The sequence below is a fragment of the Trachinotus anak genome, unplaced genomic scaffold, assembly GCF_046630095.1.
Source record: "Trachinotus anak isolate AG129_WGS33_773 ecotype Australia unplaced genomic scaffold, CSIRO_AGI_Tana_v1 ptg000001l, whole genome shotgun sequence".
In the NCBI taxonomy this organism is placed as follows: Eukaryota; Metazoa; Chordata; class Actinopteri; order Carangiformes; family Carangidae; genus Trachinotus; species Trachinotus anak.
The window spans coordinates 378,379-392,209 of NW_027273852.1; the positions used below are offsets into that span (position 1 = coordinate 378,379).

General features: G+C 41.1%; 1 protein-coding gene across 3 annotated transcripts in view; it reads right to left on the reverse strand.

Annotated features, from left to right (window-relative positions):
* gpr39 (G protein-coupled receptor 39) overlaps positions 1-13,345 on the reverse strand; it is a 30,633-nt gene extending 17,288 nt beyond the window's left edge. The window contains exons 1-3 of one of the 3 annotated variants that reach the window (XM_071479763.1): positions 12,470-13,345; positions 12,003-12,121; positions 11,043-11,734 (exon numbers count right to left, since the gene is read on the reverse strand). In XM_071479763.1, the coding sequence (XP_071335864.1) occupies positions 11,043-11,734; positions 12,003-12,121; positions 12,470-12,682 (1,024 nt within the window). In that variant the 5' untranslated portion in view covers positions 12,683-13,345. Of the gene's footprint in view, positions 1-11,042; positions 12,385-12,469 lie in introns of those variants that run through there. The other 2 variants (XM_071479918.1, XM_071479837.1) reach the window with 2 other exon arrangements.
* Between the last annotated feature and the right edge of the window lie 486 nt (positions 13,346-13,831).

A 13,831-nucleotide genomic window follows, 5' to 3' on the forward strand; every position in this document is an offset into this window, starting at 1 on the left:
TATAGAGACCAACAACCTTTCACGCTCACCTTCACACCTACGGACAATTTTAGAAAATCCAATTAACCTAACGCGCATGGGCCGTGAACCCAGGCAGACACAGGGAGAACATGCGAACTCCACAGTGTGACGGTGCTAACCACTGCACCACCTGCTAACTCAATCAATGTTTTTCTATTAAAGCTGATCTAATTATTATTTTCATATTAACAGTTAATTAATTGACTGTGTGTAATGTGGAAAGGGTTGCTGACCCACTTTCCTGTTCCCTTCAGCCGGAGGGAGAATTATACAACAATCGGGGGGGGGGGGGTTACGTTTTTAATTTATTTTAATTAATTTTATTTCTGAAATAATAAAAAGATAAAATTACAATCACTTGATTTCAGTGACATCTTTTTATATTATAATTTTACAAGTACAGGTAAGAAGAATATATAAATGTTTTAAACCCCTGTTGTTTTTACCTCTTTTGGGGGAGGGGGAGTCCAAGCCTTAAACAGGGAGGTCATTTGGTTCCACGTCACCACCTTTTTCCCAGCCAGAAAGCTCTGATAAACCCACTGTACACCACCTGTCCACCGACAGCAGGCAGACCAAGACAGTGGAGCATTTAGCAGCTACAGCACCACTGCAGTCAGCAGCTGATGGAGCCCAAAACAGTCACATGTACAGGACATGGACAGCAAATACTGGACTTAATAAAGTTGACTGTGGCAGCAACAATTCACAGCATCTTTATAAGGTGATAATAATTGGCCCAAAGTGACCATAAAGCTGTCAGATGAAGAAACGGATCCCCTGATCACATCATCCAAGCATCACTCAATCCCAGCTGCGAGTGCCAAGTGCTGGCATGCTGCAGCATTTTTAGTGTGTGTGGCTCTGTTAAGTACAGTGTTGTAAAGCAGATAAGTAAACACACCCACACAGTGCAGCCTGTGATTTCCCCTGTGAGCGCTGACACACCATGAAGCTACACAGTCACCCTCTCAGCCATCAGCAGGATTGTCTCCCAGGCGGCCTGGAGAGTGCAGACTGTCACTCGCAGGAAGGATTGCCTTTAGCTATGTTTGCTGCTAAGGGTCCACGGGGCTCTTTAGCTCATTGCTAAACTATGCAGCTGTCACTCAATGCACAGTAGATGCTGGGACACAAGGGAGGGTTTGAGAGGAGGAGTGTTGGAGGAACAGTCATCGACCTGCCCAAAGAGCCTTGACAAATCCTCCCTGAGGTTTATTTTATAGTTGGTAGTAAAAGGGTTTGAGAGGGGCCACCCAGCAGTATAAGCAGGCCGACAGGGAGTCAAACACAATAAATAAGCCCCATCGATCGGAAGGGGAGAGGTTCATGGGCGGCAATTGGGCTGTCGCAGAAGTTCGTGAGCTACAGCCCCGTTCTGGCAGACTGGCAGAAAGTGGCTGAGCAGGTAAGACAAAGAAGAAGAAGAAGAAGAAAGTTATGAATCCTGAGATTCTCCTCCACCGTTAGACGGCATCAGTTTATGACTGTATGTTCGAGGGTTCGTTGGATTTTAATTTCCTGCGTTCCACCTCCCTTCTTCTTCTGCTGCTGAGTGATCTTGTGTTTTCCTGATTCTTTTAGTGACACTGGTATTAGGAAAAAGATTTGTCCTTGCATGACTGATAAACCATGAGCCCTGTTTGCACTTGACCAGCGACACAAAGGGCCGTTGTAATTCAGGAATTCCCCCCTTGCACATGTCTCCCTGTGATGCACTGACACAGCAGGTTATCTCTGGATAAAAATGAAACTTAGTTAGTTTCTAAGCATCTCAAAGCCAAAAAGCTCTTATTAATAATTTCCACTTCAGTCTCCTCACAACCAAGTGAGGGAAGAGAAAAAGCACAGGAGCAGCACGGTTTCAGAGCATCAAAGGTGATTCCTCAACAGGTTTTCACAACAACATTTTTTCATCAGGATGAATATTTCTTCTGCTTAATTCAGGCCTAATTCACTGAACATCATCAGTGCCGACTGATAAACTTAATGAGACTGATCTTTGTTCTTCCTTTATCCCTCTGTCTGCTTCTTATTTCTCTTCTAATTTTCACTTCCACTTTCCCACTTTGTCAAAGTCTCTAAATTCACTATTCTTATGTCAACCTATCTGACTAAACATCTCTCTGCTTGTGTTCTTCTTTCAGACCTGCTCCTGCCCACCCACCACTTTAACCTCCAGGACGTCCAGACAGACTCAGCCAAACGTTTCGATCCACCACCTGCTGGTTTTACTGCACTGCCGTCTGGGTGTGACACTGCAGGATCTCATCTTATCACCAAACTCTTTCTTTGATGCTCAGTAGATACTGATGTACATCAGTGGATTACAGGAAGCCTATAGCAACACAATTAGCTGATCCAATGTGTAAATGTCGAGATTTTAGCAGATTATTTTGTGTTCGGGTCTGAAGTGCTGTGTCGGAGGTGTCTGAAACACGGATCAAACATGGGAGATTATTAAATGTACTTGTTGGAGCAAAACTGCACAAACATGTTGTTTATCAGCAGTCAACTGTACTTCAAACAACTGAGTAATCCTGCAGGATGAAAGAGCCGCTGCTCTGCTTTTTACTCCAGTCTGAAGCTGAATGTCACACACACACTACAAAGGTTCATGTGATATAGTAGCAGACATTGTAACTTGTGATACAAAGCACACAGCGATGATTTTGTGCAGTGATAACACAGGTGAAGACACAGGATTATCACTGATAATGAGGAATAACAACAGCGCTTTCCGCTCTTGTATTTTCCTCAAGTGTCCAAACACCACTTCTTTTCGTATCTCTTCAGTCTCAGCGAGTGCTCCCATCACAAATGGCCTGCAAAGGTCAAAGGTCGCAGGCCAAAGGCAGCAAAAGGGAATTAATATTCATTTCGCAAATGCCGGCAGCTCACGGCGACTGAAAAAAGCAATCTAAAGCAATTAACCTTCTGCGCTGGACGTGACGTGTGGGCAACTTCATAGGGATGTTCTCTGCTTTTAATTACTCTCCATTGTGGCAGCGCCCAACCGGGATTAAAAGTTATCACAAGGTAAAGTCGAGCGGCGGCAGAAACGTGGCCACTTGAGAGATAACTGACATCATCAGAGTGAGACTCTGCAGCGGGTCTCCTCTGTCTGCCGACTACAATCACAAGTCAATTCAAATTAAAACCCAAACTCAAACAGGTAATTCTTGAGGCAGAGTGAGCCAGCAGTCAATAAGGATGCAAGCGAATACTGTTGATGCCAGCAGATGATGTCTTGACCTCCCCAGTAATATTCAATAAATGTAATATTCCATTGTGAGGATGTTGTTTATGGGGACTGAGCTCTGCTATGAATTTTGAAGTAGTTATGATAGACATGGTAATGTTGGAGAGGAAGGCAGGTGAGGTGGTCAGAATATGGCCGTGTCGTTCTCAGGAAATCATAATTAGGTTCTTAGTTCTGTTCAGTTATTTTGAAATCACTTCAATTACCTGCACTTCAAATATGGGTGTAATAAAGGTTTAAATATTGCACTGACATATTTCTAGTATAAGAAACACACAACCCACTGTGTATCTGAACTCATCAATATTTATACACACATCAATATTTATAAAACTTCAATATTCTAGTCTGTTGGTTATAAGTAGAGGAAAAACCTTGAGGGAAAGGGTGTGGAGACGGAGCACAGTGAACATCCTGCACAATTCCTACTGAGATAAAGCAGAAGAAAACTGCTTGCATAAAAGACCACCACACCCTCAGGAGTGTCATTACATGTAAACTGATTCAAAATCAGTCAAGCCTGTCGAGTTTTAGCCTCAGACTTCCGCTTCTTCCTCCCAAAAACATCAGTTTTCTCTATGCAGTTTGGAATTACCTTTTACTTTAAGCCTAATAAAGGATTATCTGATGAATAAAAAGAAAACCCCAGCGGAAAGAAACTCCCAATAAACAGAGCTAAAAACAGAATTAAAGCACAATTCAGTCAACAGCTTTAATACATTCAGTACTGTTGTATATATAACATGGTAACAGTTATTTCTTCCAATCAGGAGCAGGTAGATTGAGTCAATTTCACTGTTCTCTGAGCTGAGAAAAATAATGTTCTTTTTAACTTTTTAACAGTATTTCTGCAGCACAATTTAGAAATGCCTTGTAAGCTGATTTATTTTCAGAAGGTATATGCAATGATTTAGCTGAGGCACACAAACAAGTAACTAGAATATAAAGATGCAAATATAGTGACAGACAGGATCATATGTTTTTCTGTCTTTTATTATATCTCAGCTAATTGAGGCTCTCACTCAGTATGTTGTTTTCCCCAGTTACTAGGTTTATAGCCTCAATTAATAACTCATCAGGAAAGAGGTAACAACACACTGACTGACTGAGTAAATGCAAAGTGTAACTGAAGGCTGGCACTTTGAATTTAAAGTTATAATATGTAACTTTTCCACATTAAAATGTCTAAAAATGACTGGAACTACGTTATGATTTTTTAAAAGTTTATGCCAAATGTTTCCATCAAATCTCAAACCAGAGAAATCTGTGATTTTAATCATTGTAGGTCCCTTTCAGTGGGTCTCCTGTCAGTGATGTCATCCACATGCGTCAGTGTTGTGGTTGTCCAGTTTAAAGCCACATTTTAAGATAAACTTTTTACACCTTGGTTGTTTTCAATGGTATATTGTAAGTGGATGAAGCAGCCATTTTCTTTAAAACTACAGTTTGCGAACCGCTGAACTACCATATTCTGTAGTGCAATGGTTGAAAAAACGTAGTTCCAAAGGAAAGGGCTGATTGATGGCAGTATTACGTGGAGAAAATATTCAGATTAAAGTGTACGCTTCACTTCTCAGCTCAGGTTTGTTTTCAGTGCCAAAAATGTAATGTCACCGTTCCTGCCCCACACCTCTCCTGGGGAGTTCCCCTTTTACAAAAAACGATTTTTACAATATTAGATAGTTCACAGTGAAATGTTGGGTCAGTATTAAACACTACACATCACACATCTTATCAGCTGTCAGCTGATAAGCCACAAGACAGTCAGACAACATTTTTCTGCTTCAAGTATTTTGCCCACAGTCTGATTGTTTGTCATAAATGAAAATCAGCCTTTGAAACAAAAACCATTTTGCAGAATTCCCCATGTTGTTGTGTTCTGATAAGCTTGTTAACCACATTGTTCAAAAACCCATTATCTTCTATTACTGAGGGAATCTATCCATTCAATCAAACTACCTGCAGGAACATCTTCATCAAGCCAGCGCTTCATTACAGCAGTCAGCTTTCTGTGTGGGGAATAAATAGTTTGCTCTGTCTGATAACTGTAATTACTGAGTTCTCAGACTGAAACACTGCTCACATTAGAATTAATCTCTGGAAACATTTGTTATGTATCAGCTAAATGTCTTGCAGAAAAATTAACATTTCTCCAGCATTCACCAACATGCATAAAATGATTCAAAAAATAAAACAGAACTAGTGAAGCTCTTCACCAGCTGTAAATGATCCACTGACTTGGAGGGGCTGAAGGATGTGAATGCCTCCTGGCAGCCAGTTTGGAAGTTTACCAGATTATTAAGGATGATTTAGTTTGGCACTTACATTAAGTTTGAAGAACTTGAAAATTTTTTTTATTTTTTTTGTCAAAATTATGCAGAACAGCTCAAAGACATTAGACAACTGACTAATTAGTGAGAAAAAGTACTAAAAGTAAAAGTCAAACAATAAAACTTTAACACAGTGGATAAAATTAGAGGACACTGAGGTAAAAATGTATTAGTATTAAAACAAATTCAACTGTGTGATTTAAAAGCATAAATTGTGAATAGTGGTTCTTTGTTAATGTTGCATTAATGGGGGCAATGTAACAAGCTTTAAGGAACCTAACAGTCAGCCTTATACAGTCTTTGTGGCTGTTGCATTTGCAAACAGTTGCCTACTTACATGCCCAGCAGACATTTGTCATTTTTCTCTCTTGTTTTGGTCTCCACCAGCTCCTCAGGGAAATATCTGGCTCTTCAGCTGCTAATGTCTCAGTGACTCTCAGTGTGGCTGATACGCAGTTGTCCTGAGGACTTAGCTTAGTTACAGTCACAGTGTCGAGGATGCAAACTGTCATAGAGAAAAACATCTTCCAGAGCTGAACCGTCCAAAATGAAAAGAAAGATCCAAGACCTTTGGTTCCTTGAAGACAGAAGTTTTCAGTTTGATGTTTGACATTAGGAAAATGTTTACCGAGGTAATAAATCAAGTGAGGAGTAGAGACATTTTCTCATAGACTTCAACACAATCAGACTTCTCTTTACAACCAGTGGAGTCGCCCCCTGTTGGTCATTAGATAGATGCAGGTTTAAAGCTCTTCAGCATTGGCTTCACTTGTCAGACCTGGAGTCTACGTCCATTTATATATACAGTCTATGCTTGAGCCCCAATTGTTGTATTTGCCCTATACTTGTTTATAATTTGGTAAACTGGCACCATTAAAAGTATTACAACTTATCCAGTAGCAGCTCCTGTTTGCAGTGTACACATGGACGCACAGACAACCAACTTTGAAAACTTCAAACGTGAAGGAGCATCTTTTTTGTATGATCTCTAAATGGATTTGGTCATGATGGACATCAAACCTGCGTTATCCTCAGAGGGTATGAGTCACATTGGATCTATAAATATGTGTATGGTGCATCTATTTTAGGCTTGGCTCTAAGAAGAAGTGTGTTTTCTGACACAAACAGTGACAAATGGGCGCTGGGGGATTTTAAAGTTCCTGCTTTCATGAGCTGTGTCTGCTGCAGCTGCAACTGTTGACCTTTTGGATAAGCTACAATTCAAATACGAGTTATATTAATGTCAAATTTAAAAAACAAACCTGACACTATTTTATTATGCTTCAATGTTTTGCCATTTAAAAAAATAAAAGGGTTATTGTTTTCTGTTTCACAGTTCATATTTTGTATCCCACTGAATACATCATTGAAAACTTTGAGAATTTATAGACAGAAACATTAGATACAACACAACAGTAATAATTACACATAAATATGTGTTTCATTGACCTGTCAGCAAAAAGCCTGGTTATAAAATCACTTCCCTGAGACTAAGCTGTAAATATACACAATGAATTCCAGCGCTGTGATTCAGACACATAGTTATCAGTATTTGGTCTACACTTAATGTCAAACTGATCCAACATGGCGTCATTAGTGACTGATTTCAAACAAATAATGGTTTTGTGTGTGTGTGTGTGGGTAGATACACAGGATGTGTGGTGATGACACACTCTGGAATGCAGAGAAGTGGCACGACAAAGACACAACAGACTAAAACCAAAGTAAAAACACTGTTTGTGGTCTCACTAGTGAAAATATCCAATAATCACATTAAATTGTTTAATACCAAAATCAGAGTTTTCATCTTTTATGGGAACATTTGCATGTGTGTAATTTTGCCTGTAAATATAAATGTAGACTTAAGCTTTTTCTGTATCTTTTGTTATTTCTTTTATATATGTTTTTATTAATTAATTAATTAATTTATTTATTGCAGGGAGCAGAACAAGCTGTATAAAGTGGAGCAAACAACCACATATTCACTTATCATATCAGCATTAACTTTGTGTTGTGTGTCTCACAACATTAACTGTCCTTTCAGCTTTGTTTCGGCTCCCGACCACTCCTGAGAAAAATATCTGGGTCTTAAGCTCCACTTTGTTCTCCAGCTACAGTGGCGGGAAAAAGTAAGTGAAGCCTTTGAAAATATCCGAATTTACGCATAAATTTGTCTTAAAATATCACCAGATCTAAGTTACGATTAAGGACGAAGACAATCTATTGTGTATTGCTCTTGTCCATATTGAAAACAGCATTCAAACACTCTCAGTGTAGATTGGAAAAGTTATGTGAACATCTCAGCCAATGACATCAGCAAAAACAGCTAAATGGAGTCAGGAGTTGATGAACCAGGAGTCCAGTCAATGACAGCAGAATAGAGGTGTGTGTTAGAGCTTCTTTGACTTATAAAAAACACTTTTAAATTTGCTGTTCACAAGTAGGATCTGCTGATGTGAACCAGGCCCCACAAAAGAGAGATCTCAGAAGATGTACGATCAATAATTGTTTATATCAAACTACTCTCAAAGAGTTTAGATCTTCATCAGTCCACAGTTCAACAAAGTATCTATAAATGAAATGATTTAGTTCTTTGGCTTCTCTCCACTAGAAGTGTGCACCCAGTAAAAATGACTCCAAAGGCACAACGCAGATGGAATCATTGGAGCTGGTTAACATCAAGTCCAACATACACAGATCATCAATGTCAGGACAACACAGAGGAAGCTCCAAAAAAAAAAAAAAACATCACTGTGAACCTGAAGTTTGCCAAAGAGCAGCTTGACTCTGCACAACTCTACTGGGAACATGTTTTACAACGTGTTTTCGCTGCCTCTGCTCCAGGACAACTCCACATCATGAAGTTCATCAAGATCTCTTAGAGGATAGTGTCAGGGCGGTTCCACCTGCTGAAGCTGAGTGATGCAGCAGGACAATGACCATGAACATCCGAGTAAATCTACTACAGAACGACTTCTACCAAAGGAAATCCACATTCTGGAGTGACCCAGTCAGAGCCCAGACCTTAACCCAGGACAGATGCTGTGGGATGATCTGAATCCTGAGAATATGTCTGAGCTGAAGCAGCTCTGGAGGAACAACGGTCCAGAACATTATGCAGCTTTGACCAGCAGCAACTGGAGGAGCTGGTTTCAGGTTATTGGTACTAAACCAGTTTTTACATCCAGGGATTCACTTAATTTTTCCACCAACACTGTGAATGTTTAATGGGTGTGGTCAATAAAGACACAAAAGATTGTAATTGTTTGTATGTTACTGGCGTAAGATGAAGATCATCATCCTTTTTTTTTTTTCAGTCAATTTTTTGAGGGGTATTTAATTACACCTTTATAAGACAGGACACTGTGGAGAGACAGGAAATGAGGGGACAGAAGGGGGAATGGGATTGTGTTTCTGCCGTATTTTATGTCGTACAACAAAACGTGAAAATGTCTTGAGCTTGTGTTATTTTAACCATCTAACCAAAAACCCATTCGAAAAAACCAGAGACTTCAGGAAAAGGGACCCAGAGGTGCTAAAATGCTAATTTCCAGGTTTTTCGGACTGACCCAACTTTATTGTCGGGTAGCCGGTGGACAGTGGGTTCATCAAAGATTTTCCTCTGACAGCCACTGTCTGCTGCCTCTGGAGACAAGGTCAATGGGAGCTTCCAGTGTGAACCAAAACAAGTGAAGTTGCAAGTAAAAAAAACAAATCAATAAACTGAAAGACACTAAAATGGTCCATAGAGCTGAGAAGGATGCAGATTTGGGTTGTCATTATACATAATTCATTGTTAATATAAAAAAAAATATTGATTTGTCTTTCTTTCTTAGTCCATCTTTAAAAAACTGCATAATACAGGGAATAAAAGTACATTTATATGAAACAGATTCCTCCTCCTCCAGGTCCTGGATTTCAGTTCTTGTGTGTCCTGTTTTCTGGCAATGTGCTGTTTATTCATGTTATTCACTCTCTGTGACCAGTTCACTGTATGACTAAGGGACCTGGGGATTTCTGCTGTATGTATTAGTGTGTCTTCTATCTCTCTCCAGTTCAGCCTGTTTCCAGTGGAGAATATCAGCCAACTAAATCTATGAGTCCCTCCCTTTTCATGTCAAATCCTACCTGATGGCCAACGGAGCGAGATGGTGCTCATGTGCTCAGGATGTTCACCCCAGTGCTCACATACAATTTATTCAGCAGATTTTGTTATTAAAATTTTATCTGATGGCAGTGTTGGCACCCACTGCACCCTTGACTTGCACTCTCTGTGAGGTCTTTTGTGAGGTTTCTCTATTTTTTTTTGTCCTTGTCAGGATTCAGTGGCAGTTTTTAATTGTTGTATATGAATTGAAGTTTTGGGTGACTTGTTTTATTCTGACTTTTCTGAGTTAAAATATGAGCATGAAGCCTCTTGACAAATAGGGGCCACGTTAAAGGTCCCATGTTTTAACCTCTACTGTGTTTTATCTGAAATGCTGATATCCATAAAAAGATATATTTGGGGTTTAAAGAACCAAAAACCCTCTCAGTGTAGTTTTACATCTCTTCTCTCCGGCTTCTCTCTGGAGCTCTAGTAACAGCAGCTCAGTCAGCCAATCAGAAGAGAGGTTCTGAGCCTCTCCTCTGATTGGCTGACTGTTTTTTGAGTGATTGAACAACAAATATAGCAGATTTCAGGTAAACACTGAGAGAAAGAAAGGAGGATGGAGGATATAAGGTTGGATGGTGGGTCCAGGTGGGCGGGGCTTGGGGCCTGGCTGAGAGCAGTGACTGCTTTGTTGTGACATCACAAAGTTACAGAACTCATGACGGCTGGTTTTAGGGCTCAGTTTCTGAATACAGGCTGTGTGCATTTCTCTGTGGACTGAAGCTTTGATACTTTCACAGTATTAATATAGAAACTAGACCTGCTTTATAATGTCAAAAAAGACATGAAAATCTCACTTTATATAATATGGGACCTTTAACAAAGGGATCAAACATGTTTCTATGGACAGAGATAACCTTCAACAACATTATGCAAACAAACTTAAACAGGACACAGTCACTATGACAGAGTGGTTTATCTACACGGTTTCTTTCAGTTCAAGAACAAACCCTAAACAGAAGCAGTGTGTATCAGTTTGTTATGTGTGTGTCTGTGAAATCCATCATTTGAATGGTCATAACATTGGAAACAAAGCAAACAGAGCACAGGACTTCTCTTTATCATTTCCACTTGTGAGGCAAAGTCAGTGGGGTAATTACACTGGTGTAAACCAATGAAGAGGCTGATGGTAATAAAACGACATCACACAGACACACACAACACCGTGCACAATGGCCCAAAGAGACCACACACACATAATACAAACAATCAGAGCCCTACAATCATGTCTGATCAAACACAGATTGTGGAACAAGGTATTAAAGCAGCAACCTACCAAGAAAAACGATGGTCTGCTTCCTGGCCATCTTGACCTTTGAACTTTCATGTTTGGCTGCTCTTTGCGGTCCATTGCTTGTTCCATCCAGGGAGGTCACAGGTCTCCGCAGGACCAGGATCATGGCCCGGCACATGAAGGCCACGCAGACCAACACGATCATGTAGACGATGAAAGCCACGAAGAGGCTGACCCTGTACATCACCCAGCGCTCCCTCAGATTGGTGCAGAAAGTCAGATTCTGGACGGGGGTATCTGCGAGAAAGGGGATGTGGCCCTCTGTTCCCGTGGCCACCAGCAACGGCAGGGCCACGAGCACAGACACCAGCCAGGCGAAGGTAATGAGGGCAGAGGTACGTTTCCCACCCAGGGCTTTGAAGCGAAACGGGTGGCAGATAGCCACGTAGCGCTCGAAGCTGAGTGTGGCTACGTTGAGGATGGTTGCGTAGCTGCAGGCCTCAAACAAGAAGTTGTAGATCTTACAGGAAGCGTTGCCCGACGCGGACGTGAACGGGAACCAGATAGCGCTGTAGAGCTCCACCGGCATGCCGATGAGGAGCACCAGCAGGTCAGAGCACGCCAGGCTCACCATGTGGTCAGTCACATTCTTCTGCAGGTAGCCATTTTGCTTCAGCACTTGTGTCACTCTGATAGTGACTGAATTACCCACGATCCCCGTCACCAGGATGAGGCTGTAAAAGACAGTCAGGAAGATTTTGAGGGGGTAGTTGGGTTCAAGTTGACTCCAGTCTTTCTCATCAGCTATCTCCATTTCCTCACTCATGGTTACGAGCGGTGAGCTCAGATTTTCCAGGTATTGATTTTGTCCTTCAGCTTATCAGTCCTGCTGGGCGCAGTCGCCGTGATTAGAGCCAAGTTCCAGAGGTGAGCTTATATATCTTTATATATGTTTAGAACAGCTTATACTGAAATTACGCTCTAAATATTCAGTGTCTTAACCTTAAAGTCCAGCGAGTGGCTCCAAGCCTGGTCCATCTCCTCCCGTTACAGATGATCATCTGGGATCCCCCGGGAGTCCTCACAGGTCCTAGTCCACAGTCTGGTGGTTTCACCTCAGTCTGTGCAAAGTATTAGTCAACATTCAACTCCCACAAATTTCCTCCTCCCTCCTGCGAGGGCAGGGCGGTTAAACATTAAACACTACTACAGACAGCACGACTACTGAGGCCTGGAGTCCTTATCTTCAGGGCCTTTCACAGAAACATTTTGTTTTACTTTCAATTAGAGTTGAGATTAGAAACATGGTTAAAAGGTGTTGAAACTTGCAAACAGATAAGAAAAAAACTGTAAAAGTAGTCCTGATTTTGACCAAATAAATCAAACTGAAAGAGATTTACAACATAGTAGTTTTGATAAGATAAAAATGAAGATATGAGACACTCCGAGATCCTGAAAGTGACACTCACCTTAAACATGGCTGAGAGCGTGAACTTAAGAAATGAAAACAGACAGTAAACATGTAGGAAGACAGAGAGCGCAAGCGTGAACAAGGCAGGTAGCTTTATGATTAAAGAAAAAAAAAAAACAGGCAGGGAAGTTGAAAAGTTCAAACGGGAACGAGACTGAAATAATCCAGGCACAGCAGCATGAGTGAGGTGAACATATTTTCCAGAGTTCATACCAACAGATCTGACTTTATCTACCACAGATGAAATTATGCTCCTAGAGACTGATGTTACTTGTTTACAGTGTTAAACTAAAAAAGAACAGGTCTTTAGAAAAAAGCATCACAAAGCTTCCTCTGCTGTAACCGAGCTGAACTGATACAGACGGGTTGAAGCTGATCGGGCTGAGTGCCGTCTCTCAGTGATTGAATATTGTCGGCTGCTGTCAGTTAAACCTTCGTGTGCTGCGTGGCCTCACATTACCAGCCAGATGTTTACTGTCAAAACTGAAGTAAGTAAAATCAAGGTTGATTGTTCATTATGATCCTGAAGCCTCTTGTCTCAGATCTCATTTGAATTATCTGCTATTGTGTTCAGATGCCTGTTTTTAATCACATAGCATGAGACCATACATTTGTTATATCTCAGTAATGAGGTGCTCATGTGTAAGAGACTGCATGAAACTGTCTGTGTGACTTTGAGATAAACACATCATGAGCAGTGCTGCACTGTGTCAGCTAGAAATTAGCCACAGCTGTCAGATGTTAAAGGAAAAAAAGACAAACGTGATGGCTGACAAACACGAAGAGGACTTCATGAAGTCTCATTATTTACATTATGAAACCAGTCATGCAATGGAGTTTTAAGGACGACATAGCTTACGTGGAGATAGTCATCTTTTTCCTACAGTTACAAAAAAAACAAAGAAAAAGGATGTCAAGGAAAACGCCTACTCACTTGAGTGTCCACTTGAAACTGAAGAAGTTAAAAAGGACCCACTCCAGGTCTGCACGACATCCCTCAGGGAAAACATTCTCTGTACCCTGTGGGATGTAAAAGGTCTGCTGCTTTGTGTTCCAGCAGGCCTCCATTATCTGAATTCAAAGCCATCATGCTGCAGCGTACACTAAAAGGAATTTCGGCACAAGCACAATGCATGATGGTGTAGATTGATTGATTATTGATCATCAGTTCTACTCTACTTTGCATGATGCATCCCAGCTAGCAGTGTACTATCAGCCCACTTAAGGTTGGGTCGTGGCAAATCTGGCGTACTGTCGGACTCTGGTGACGTTACGGGGCCGAGCCTGAGCCGATAGCTGGAGATGTGCGGCTGAGTACGGGACAACCAAACTCAGGCCACATTGGACATAATGTATGTGG